This window comes from Podarcis erhardii (genome assembly GCF_964252035.2).
Source record: "Podarcis erhardii genome assembly, chromosome: 1".
NCBI lineage: Eukaryota > Metazoa > Chordata > Lepidosauria > Squamata > Lacertidae > Podarcis > Podarcis erhardii.
The window spans coordinates 91,776,700-91,787,827 of NC_138497.1; the positions used below are offsets into that span (position 1 = coordinate 91,776,700).

At 39.5% G+C, this 11,128-nt stretch overlaps 1 protein-coding gene across 2 annotated transcripts in view; it reads left to right on the forward strand.

Moving 5' to 3' along the window:
• Window positions 1–11,128, forward strand: part of PTPN4 (protein tyrosine phosphatase non-receptor type 4) — an 86,392-nt gene that overhangs the window by 66,018 nt on the left and 9,246 nt on the right. For both annotated transcript variants that reach the window (XM_081852684.1, XM_081852683.1), the window contains 7 exons: window positions 1,298–1,464; window positions 5,177–5,267; window positions 5,358–5,419; window positions 6,094–6,240; window positions 6,946–7,074; window positions 8,360–8,508; window positions 10,555–10,690. In XM_081852684.1, the coding sequence (XP_081708810.1) occupies window positions 1,298–1,464; window positions 5,177–5,267; window positions 5,358–5,419; window positions 6,094–6,240; window positions 6,946–7,074; window positions 8,360–8,508; window positions 10,555–10,690 (881 nt within the window). The remainder of the gene's footprint in view (window positions 1–1,297; window positions 1,465–5,176; window positions 5,268–5,357; window positions 5,420–6,093; window positions 6,241–6,945; window positions 7,075–8,359; window positions 8,509–10,554; window positions 10,691–11,128) is intronic.

The window sequence follows — 11,128 nt, forward strand, 5'->3', positions numbered from 1 at the left end:
ACATGTTGTTTCCGGGCAAGAAATGAATGCAGGGTGATTGTTAAGTCATAACAGCATGTAAAAAAAAAAAAAAAGCCTTTTCTATCCTTAATTAACAATCACACCACTGGATAATAAAATGTAAAGCCAAATGTTTTCCAGGTACAAAGGAGAAGGATACCAGAGGTTTTTTTTATTGTTTTAAATGTGTGGATTGATATTACATAAACAAATTCAATCTAATACATTTTGTATCAATAAACCTCTTGTTAAAATTGTAGCTAGCTTGGGGTTTTATCTCTCTGGTGCAGGGTGTTTTGACAGGAGTTCCTTTCCCATGATGTGATCGCACAGTAGTGGGAGAAGAAAGCAACCACCTATATCAGTTGCTTGGAATTTTTGCACTCAAGCACACCCCACCATGCAGAAAAGATCCATGCATGTGTGTTTCCTTCATGTGCTCTCCCTGGTCCTGAATGGGGGCAACTGTGCCCCTGAATGACCAGGTGTGCAGCCTTGGAGTCATTTTGGACTCTAAGCTGTCTATGGAGGCACAGGTCAATTCTGTGTCCAGGGCAGCTGTCTACCAGCTCCATCTGGCAAATACTGTCTGGCAGTGGCATACTGGTGCATGCTCTGGTTATCTCCTTCTTGGACTATTGCAATGCATACTACCTGGGGCTACCTTTGAAGGTGACTTGGAAACTACAACTAATCCAGAATGTGGCAGCTAGCCTGGTGACTGGGAGTGGCTGCCAAGACTATATAACACTGGTCCTGAAAGACCTGCATTGGCCCCCAGTGTGTTTCTGAGCACAATTCAAAGTGTTGCTGCTGATCTTTAAAGCCCCAAACTGTCTTGGCTCTGTATACCTGAAGGAGCACCTCCACTCTCATTATTCAGCCTGGACACTGAGATCTAGCTCCGAGGGTCTTCTGCTGGTTCCCTCGCTGCAAGAATGTGAAGTTCCAGGGAACTAGGCAGAGGGCCTTCTCAGTAGTGGCACCCACCCTGTGGAACATCCTCCCATCAGTTGTCAAGGAAATAAACAACTATGTGACTTTTAGAAGACATCTGAAGGCAGCCCTGTATCAGGAAATGTTTTATGTCTGATGTTTTACAATTTTTATATGTGCTGTAAGCCACCCAGCGTGACTGGGGAAACCCAGCCAGATGGGTGGGGTATGGATAATATAATTATTATTATTGATTTATTAATATTAATGTTAATTAATGTAAATTAATGGATGAAGCAGCTGTCCGCAGTTTTGCAGAGTTCTCTTCCTCAGTAATTATGCTACTTCTTGTTTATTGCAGCTGTTTATGATGTGGTAGAAGAAAAGCTGGAGAGTGAGCCAGACTTCCAGTACATCCCTGAGAAGTCCCCACTAGATGGTGCCCACCAGGATGATATTGCTCTGAGGGAATCGATGTTTCAACTGGCAGAGGGGCTTATCACGGGAACTGTCCTGGCTCAGTTTGATGTAAGTAATGTATTTCCTGGGGAGTGTGTGCTTCTTGGTTTGCTTTCCAGCTGAAAATCCTTTACTCTTGGGGCTAGGAGATAACCTATAGCTAGATCCACATTACTTTGATTAGGTCAAGCAGTATAATGGCAAACAGTTTGCATTCCTCCCTTGCCTCTTTTCTTCCTTCCCTCATAAACATTTGTGGGCTCCATTTAAAAATCAGTATCTCAGTACTCATGAATAGACTGTTGGCATGGTCAGAGATGGCACTGACCATATGCTTGGAAGGTGCAAATGGAGAGATCTGGTTCAAGTCTTTGCTTTAGACCAGGCTTCCTCAACCTCGGCCCTCCAGATGTTTTTGGCCTACAACTCATGATCCCTAGCTAGCAGGACCAGTGGTCAGGGATGATGGGAATTGTAGTCTCAAAACATCTGGAGGGCCAAGGTTGAGGAAGCCTGCTTTAGACTAATGATTTTCTTTTGCTCAGGGACAGCTTTTTGTCAACATGATGCCCTCCAGAAGTTTTGGAGTACAACTCCTATTAATCCCAGCCAGCATTGCCATATTGTCCGAAAATCTGGAGAGCACCAGATTGGTGAAGGTTCCCATATGGAAATAACTAGTTAATTGACTCTCTTTGTAAACTATGCCAGGTTTTCAGTCTAATCTGTTGTGAATGAAATATTAAACATTTAGCATTACATAACACACACCATTACACGATAGATTGAAATATGTACAAATGTAGGTCAAATTTTGGTCTGCCACTCATTTTTCTGTCTAATCTAAAATGTGTGAAAGAACAATAGTTATTTCAGCAAAGATTACTAGAATGTTGTCAACATCAGTGAGCTTCATTTTCTGTAGATCTATTAAAATAATTGATTTAAGGAAATTACAGTGGTACCTCGGGTTACAGACGCTTCAGGTTACAGACTCCGCTAACCCAGAAATAGTACCTCGGGTTAAGAACTTTGCTTCAGGATGAGAACAGAAATCGTGTGGCGGTGGCGCAGCAGCAGAAGGAGGCCCCATTAGCTAAAGTGGTGCTTCAGGTTAAGAACCATTTCAGGTTAAGAATGGACCTCCAGAACGAATAACGTACGTAACCAGAGGTACCACTGTAATTTCATTTCAAGTATTCTTTCTTTTTTGCATCAACACATGCATATACCGATTAGGCACTACACTCTAATTTTATAAAGAAACAAAAATGAAAATAGTAGTTGGTGACTTTCGGTTTATTCCTAATTTTGCTGGTGAGTTTTTTTCTGTTGTCGTTAAGTAAGTAGAGGAAGTGAATTGGGTGTATATTGCTTTTCTCCAGCTGCTGCCATTCTTTTGTTTCAGAAATATAACTGAGTATATAATTCCTTTACCTTCAGAGCATATTGCTCATTTTGATTACTTTAGTAATGCATTTCTCTTCTCCCCTAGCCCTAAGGCATTAAGAGGAATAAACAATATGGTTTATGTTCTGCTTTATGCTGCATAGGGACTCAACGGTCTCTCATTCAGGCTTCTTCCTATGACTGTATAAACCCACAAAATAGGGTGTTACTTTCAATTTGTGTGTGGAATGGAAGAAAACATCTTTCATGCTTTTTTGAAGAATCTTGTACTAGGTGCTGTCACAGTTCTCATGACTAGGTGGGCTATTATTTGGACGAAATATGCTATTTCTTATATTCTTCTTTCAGCTTAGGGAACCATCACTTTTGTGGTCTCATTTGCATGGCATGATAAAGCAAACCATGGGTTATGGAGACACTGCAAGTGTGTGGCCTTCTGGAGAGGTGCTCACTGCCACTTTGCTGCTGTGCCACATAGAGTTAATCTAGGTTTTACTTAATATTTATTCATTTATTTGGCTCCCCAAAGCGGTTTACAAGCTAATAACATACATAAAGCAGTTATACAAAAACAATTTAAAATATTTATAAATATTTTTTAAAAAACAGTTTAAAACAACAGCACTTACATAAAATCAATTCAAAGCTCAAAACAGCTCTGCCAACTGGGATATAGGTTTTAGAAGGTTTGTAACTTAAAAGACAATAAATATAGCTAAGGGCATAGAATCATAAAATCAGAGAGTTGTAGAGTTGGAAGGGACCCCGAGGAGCATCTAGTCCAACCCCCTGCAATGCAGGAATATGCAGCTGTCCGATACATGGACAGCTGCAACCTTGGCGTTATCAGCACCATGCTCTAACCAACTGAGCTATCCATCTGTGTGATACACAATGAGAATGAGTTCCAAAAGGAACTCACTAAAAGTCCAGTTTCAATATTGTGCAGAATGGACCCCCTGATAGGATGCAGGATGCTGTCTCTTGCAGAATACAGTGACTGGGTATGTAGGGGAGCAGGTGGTATTTTCAGTAGCCTGGCCCTTTTGCACACCAGTAGTTAACCGGCAGGGACACGGGTGGCGCTGTGGTCTAAACCACAGAGCCTAGGGCTTGCCAATCAGAAGGTCGGCGGTTCAAATCCCCACAACGGGGTGAGCTCCCATTGTTCGGTCCCAGCTCCTGCCCACCTGTCGGTTTGAAAGCACGTCAAAGTGCAAGTAGATAAATAGGTACCACTCCAGCAGGAAGGTAAACAGCATTTCCATGCACTGCTCTGGTTCACCAGAAGCGGCTTAGTCATACTGGTCACATGACCCAGAAGCTGTCTGTGGACAAACGCCAACTCCCTCGGCCTATAGAGCAAGATGAGCGTGCAACCCCAGAGTTGTCCGCAACTGGACCTAACAGTCAGGGGTACCTTTACCTTTACTAGCTAACTGGCAGCCAGTGCAGTTCTATCAGGAACAGCATAAATGATGGCAGTATTACACCCTAGTGAGCAGTCAAGCCGCTACATTTTACATTAACTGTAGCTTCCCAATCATAGGTCACATGGAGCAGATTGCAGTACTTAAGTGCGGAGGTCGGCCTATCCCAGTCCAGAAACAGCCATAGCTGCTTTACCAATCCAAACTGGTAAAAGGAACTCCTAGCTAGTGAGGTCACTCTAGCAAAGGAGGTGTGTCCACGAGCAGCTCCAGTCTCTGAAGCTTTAGGAGAGCATGTCCCTGTCCAGTTGACAAATTATCCTGACTTTGGAACTTCCCAACCACAGTGCCTCTGTTTTGCCGGGATTGAATTTATTGTCCTTCATTCAGCACACCACTGAATCTAGGCATCAGGATTGTTAACTATATAAATCAAGAACTGCAGTTTGTAGCTGGTGCAGAGAATAGGGTAACCGTACCCTTTCGTTTGAAAGACACAGCAAGCCAAACATTGGTGTGGCAGTAAAAAGGACTGAAGAGGAGCAAAGTGGCTGCAAACTCCTCTCCCATTCATAAAGTCTCAGTAAGCCACAGTTTGGCCTACTGTGCCATGTGAACCAGGTCTATATATATCTTGTCATTTCAGGTAGGTGATTCCACATTGCCTTTTGCTCGTGGCTTTTTCCCTTAAAGCAAGGATTATGCAGTTGCTATACATGCCAGCCTTCAGACATGTTATTTGATGCAAATTTTAGGGGTAAAGTTAGCTTACTGAAAAAAACTGCAAAAGTGTAAAATGCATGTGATGCTTCTCTTTTCCAAGCAGGGAACAATATGTTTGTGATAAATGTGTTTTGTTTTGTTTTATTTTGTTTTTGTACCATGTCTCGTGATTACTCAGATTCTGCTTGTTACAACCTGCCATTTTTGTTTCTGTTCAGCAACTTTACAGGAAGAAGCCTGGGATGACAATGTCTTGTGCCAAATTACCTCAAAACATTTCCAAAAATAGATACAGAGACATTTCGCCTTGTAAGTGCTTACATGGATATCAGTTAATGCATTTCATTGGTTACCATTTGGAGAATTTTACATAAGTGATTGTTTTGTTTTTTTTCTCAGATGATGCTACACGGGTTATTTTAAAGAGTAATGATGATTACATCAATGCAAATTATATAAATGTGAGTTGGAGATTACCATTTCTCTTCATGTTAATTCCATGTTTGGATTCAGCAGTGAAACAATTAGCCCTTTGGATTTTAAAGACGCACAAAGATTTATTTTAAAATTTCATTTGATATTGCTTAGATATATTCTAGTTGGTTAATGCAGTTGTAACATAGATGGAGAGAATCCTGCTCATGTAGTTCCTCATGTCTGTTGGAAACAGAAAAGTTAATAATTTTTCTGGGTATTCCTTCCCCAGGTGTTAAAAAGTCCTTGAATGAACTTCCAATTAAAATAGTGGTTAAAGAGGAAAATATCTTGATGTTTGGTCAAACTGTTTTAGAGTAGCAGTTGACAGTTAATTATGCAGTAAAACAAATTTCTAGCTTTCTGTTTATTTCTAAATATACTTATATACTGCAATTTCATAAAGCACTTTAAAGCTGTTTACATTGATTATATCTATACAATACAAACCACATTAAAAAAACTAAATTCACAGATCATCAGTTGACTATTTACAGAATAGGTTTCCTTAATTGTCATCATAAGCCTTGTGGCATAGAAAAGCTTTCAACAAGCATTTAAAGGTTAAAATAGAAGGCACCTGCTGAAGATTACATATGATTTAGGCAAGAGTACACAAAATTGTGAAGTTACTAAACACATTCTGCAATTTTATTTTTAGATGGAAATCCCTTCTTCCAGTATAATAAATAAATACATTGCTTGCCAAGGTCCTTTACCAAACACTTGCCCTGATTTTTGGCAGATGATTTGGGAACAAGGCTCATCTATGGTTGTAATGCTAACTACTCAAGTGGAACGGGGAAGAGTAAGTCAGTCTGTAATTTTAACTCTTAAAAGCTTGTAATTCCAATGCAATGCATCAGGAAGAAATTAATGTGGCCCATGTTTTAACCAACCTAACTCACACTTCCTAAACCAACATGTGAACTAAATATTGTTCAAGAGGATTGTCAATTAGTTTCAAAGGATAACACTATTCATTGACTAACCTGTACTAGGAACAGCCTAGTGAACTGGAAAGAGAAAAGTTGTATGTGCTGAGAGAGTCCCTGTTTGTTCTTGTGTTGTTAGGGAGTCTACTTTAGCAGTTCTAGTTTAGATAAGATTTTTTTTGGGGGGTGGGAATAAATGTAAATATATTTTATTTCTTGCATTTGCATACTGCATTGCAAAGTACTAAAATAAGCAAATGATATGAAATAAAAAACAGAGTCTTCTCAGGCTAAGTTATGTGGTTCTACTTTTTATAGTAATCATGGAGTATCTATTTTCATGGTCAGAATCGGGTTTAAATATGAATAGAAACAAAGGAAGTATCCTAGCTAAAATCTTTCTTTGACAAAAAAAAATTTAAGGGCTCTTATTATTTCCTTAAAACAGTGTACAAGAAATCATCTTATTGCATGTTTCAGATAACAATGAGAAGTAGCTAAAATTGATCCAAATGCAACTTTTGGAATCTAAGTAGAAACTTTTATTTTTTTAAACAAAAACAAAAACCTGTTGACAGGTGAAATGCCATCAGTACTGGCCAGAGCCCACCGGAAGCTCCTTGTACGGGAATTTTCAGATCACTTGTCATTCAGAAGAAGGAAATCCTGCCTATGTCTTCAGAGAGATGACAATGTCTCATCTGGAGGTGAGAGAGACCATTCACTGGCTATTTATGTAATTTTGTGAAGCCCTTTAAAACTAAAACCATCTCCCTTCAAAAAGTTCACTGCAACATGAATCTTTTGATTGTTCTTTTTAGACTCCCTAGAGAAATGGCCCACTGTGTCACTATTCCTTGTTACCTTTTGTTGCCGGGTCAAACTTTTGTTACATTCCATTTGATCCAACGTATTAAGCTTGGGGGTGGGCAGAAATCCATGAGACTGTATGCTAATTAGCTATCGTAAATACATTTTGTTTAAGATAATGAAATTGATGCTCTTTTTATGATATGCAAGGCTGTCATAAAAAAACTAAAATGCTGGCTGGGGTGGATGGGAGTCTAATAACACATGCTGGCTACTGCTGGCTTAAACATTTATCACTGTGAACTGTAACGTAAGAAAAATGTAAGTTTTATTCCAATTTTGTTGTTGCTCACAGAGCTAGCACAGCTGCCTTTTGGATCTGTTTATTCTCCACATACTTATTTGTGTCGAATACAGCAACATATTTTTGTGGCATTTCAAAGACTTAACAAATTTATTATGCCATTAGCTTGTGACTAGTTATACACTAGCAGCTCAGGAAAACACCTCACACATCAGTTGAAATGGACTCTAGTTCATGCTGTAATAAATTTAAGACTTTAAAGGTCCCGTAAGAGACTCTTTGTTGTTTTTCCTTCAGCAGACTTAATATGGCTACCCCTATGGAAATAAAGATACAAGGCAGAAATTAGGTAAAATGGTAGACTAGTGCTTTTCCTCAGGAGAAACAGACTTCTGCCAGATGCATGCGAAACACAAAATCTTGTATGCACTTACGTCTACATAAAGTGGCTCGATAAAATATGTAAATTTACCTGTTTTGTATCTTTAAAAGGGGGTGGGGAACCTGTGATCACCCAGGTGCTGTTGGAGTCTACTTCTCAGTCCCAGCCATGATCACTAACAGTCCCAGATTATGGGAATTGTAGTCTGCCCACATCTGAAGGACCACAGGTTCCCCCATACCTGTTTTAAGGATTATCTTACCTTTAACCTCAAATCAGCACAGCATATGGCCCATGGGGTCTATTTTTGAAAATCCACAGGACACTTTTTAATGATCTTGCACTTCGTTTAAATGGCATGAAGCATCTAGATATTTATTTTGTGACACGTGAAAGTAGAAACTTGAAACCGAGATAGGTTGACTTCGACAATTAAACTTGTTATAGGAAAACACTGAAATGATCTATTGCATTTGAACAAATTTTGTTTTGCTAGAAAAATGAGGACCGTCAGCTTACTCAAATCCAGTACATAGCATGGCCTGATCATGGGGTTCCTGATGATTCCAGTGACTTCCTGGATTTTGTGTGTCTCATCAGGAAAAAAAGAGCTGGCAGAGAAGAGCCAGTTGTTGTTCACTGCAGGTATTTAGCTTGTAGGGAAAACTCACTGCGCCTCCCCTCTCAAGATTTCAACCAAAAACCTTATTTCATTTTGTAGCCACCTTCCTTTTCAAATATAGAGCTGAATTTTTGTTTCTGTTAGATTAAAAGAAACAGTTACTTGCTGTGTTCTTTTGACCTTCTGGTTTTGAATGAGAATAGCTTTGCCTGATTGTCTGGAAACATGTTTTCATGCTTCATAAAGCTATGATGTCTTTATGTGCCAGAACTGGATAGGAAACTAATTTAGGAAGCTGTACTAACCATGCATGTGAACTATGAGGCTAAAATAGAAATGGCTAAACTGTTTTAAAGAGGGGTACCTTACTAGTAATGTACATAGTACCAGTAATTGTGCATTGTATTGTTTAATACATGTTGCCAGCAGCATTCATGGCTTCTTTATTCTTCCTTCTGGCCTAATAGCCAGTTCTTCAGTTTCTGTAGCTTTTTCATCTGTACAGCAGCTACAGCAATTCTGTCCCATGCTGCTGCTGTGCTTCTAAGCTGTTTCTGGTCACCTACAAGTGGTTTTCACTCAGAACAGGTAAATAGGCTAGGGCTCAGTTTCAGGAGCTTCATTAACTAAACATCAGCTGCTGGAGACTGTATAAGTGGGTTCTCCCATTACACTGTAGGTCAAAAGCATAGATACCAGACTAGAATTATTTAATTCTTGTTTGAAGTTCTAACTGTTTTCATATTCAGCTTTGGATTTCGGCGTCATCACAAGGTCTGAGGTCAAAAACAATATCAGTCATGCCTCATTACAAAAATGAAATTTATTGAAATGTATCGATGCCACATTGTCTGGTCCATATTCTTTTGCTCCCCTTCCTATGTGTATGTGGATGGGCTTTGATTTGATAATTCAGTAATAACTGACTGCCATCTAATTGAGACCTGGCACATAAAGCATCATGGGTGGGATCTACCTAATGAGCCATCAGCGGAATGCAATGGGGCTCCCCCCGCTCCATGCCCCCTGAAATTGGCTCTAGGGTTATTCAGTGAACTCCTAGAACAGCACACACAAGGGGGAAGCTGAATGATTGTACAGACAGAACATTCATTCTAGTGCAATGCTGAATTCCATCTAGTATTCCAAAAGATCTATTCTCTTGCTGAGCTCTGGAGTGGAAATGGGTACAGTCAAACCACTGTTCCTGAACACCTCCATGATCATACGTTTCAGCTCCCAAACACCAAAAACCCGGAAGGAAGTAAATGCTCCGGTTTTCGAATGATTTTCAGAAGCCGAACGTCCGATGTGGCTTCTGCTTGAGTGCAAGAAGCTCTTGCAACCAATCGGAAGTCATGCCTCGGTTGTTGAACATTTCGGAAGTTGAACAATCTTCCAGAATGGATTACATTCAGCAATCAAGGTTTGACTGTATCTGGGCTGATAATCCTGGGAATTATGCCCTATTTTTCTCTTTATCCAGCCTTCAGTGTTTACTACCACAAAAGAAAAAAGTTACATAGAATTCTAAGAGACAAACTAAGCACCAAAGGATAATTATGGATGCAGGAGCGCGCCAGAGCTCAGGAAGACCTTGTTACTCAAACCAAGTTGGATGGAGCCAGAAAGAGCAGCTCCTGGCTATTCCTTGAATATTAAGAGATCTTGAATATATACTGTTACTCTGTACATTCTAAGCATGTTGATGGATCACATGGGTTCTAGTAGCATAACACCCAAATAAACTACATAAGTCTGAAGTTAGCATACCTCCACTCTAAAGCACTGCCTTTGAAGGGTTTCCTAACAAGTTCAAACCTAGCTGTTTGCCTATTTGTGTGATGTGGCTGCTTCCCAAAGAACAACAGTTATAAGTACATATGTATTATTTCTCATTAAATCTACTATCTTTGTTATGGAAAAAATGTGTTCCTTCAGTGGAAAATGCTGCTGCTGTATATGTCAGCTAACTCAGAAAAGTTTGACTTAGGCCACTTAATTATATATGTCTCCTAAGTGCTTTAAAATATTAAATGTGATAAGAAGTAGTCCTTTTTATTTTACAGTGCTGGGATTGGACGAACAGGAGTTCTTATCACTATGGAAACAGCTATGTGTCTCATTGAGTGCAATCAGCCTGTTTTTCCCTTGGATATTGTGAGAACTATGAGAGATCAAAGGGCCATGATGATCCAAACTCCTGTAAGTTATTGATACATTAGAACAAACTGCTTCTAGTATCACAGATGCCTAACAATGACTTTTAAATAGGTGACACTTAACTGAATTTTAAAGAGAGAACCAATTTAAATTTTTAAATAAGTATTGATTTGTATGTAACTTGCAGCATCTGCTTTGTCAAACAGATGTTGTTTGTTGCTGGTAGTGGTAGACAGTTATGAGAGGAAAAAGATACAAAACTTTTAACCATACATATAGCCCCCTTGTATGAGGGAGCAAACAAACCAGGAACTCTTCCATTAATTATAGTTTCTGATGTCATGCATGCTGGGAAGCCGTGGTTAAAGCCATAGTCTGAAGTTGGCCTAATATCCTGGCATTTTCTGAAGTCTATATACCATAGGTTTTTTTTCCCATTTTCTCCAAAATGAGAAATTATAGTTAATGTAAGACTTTGTT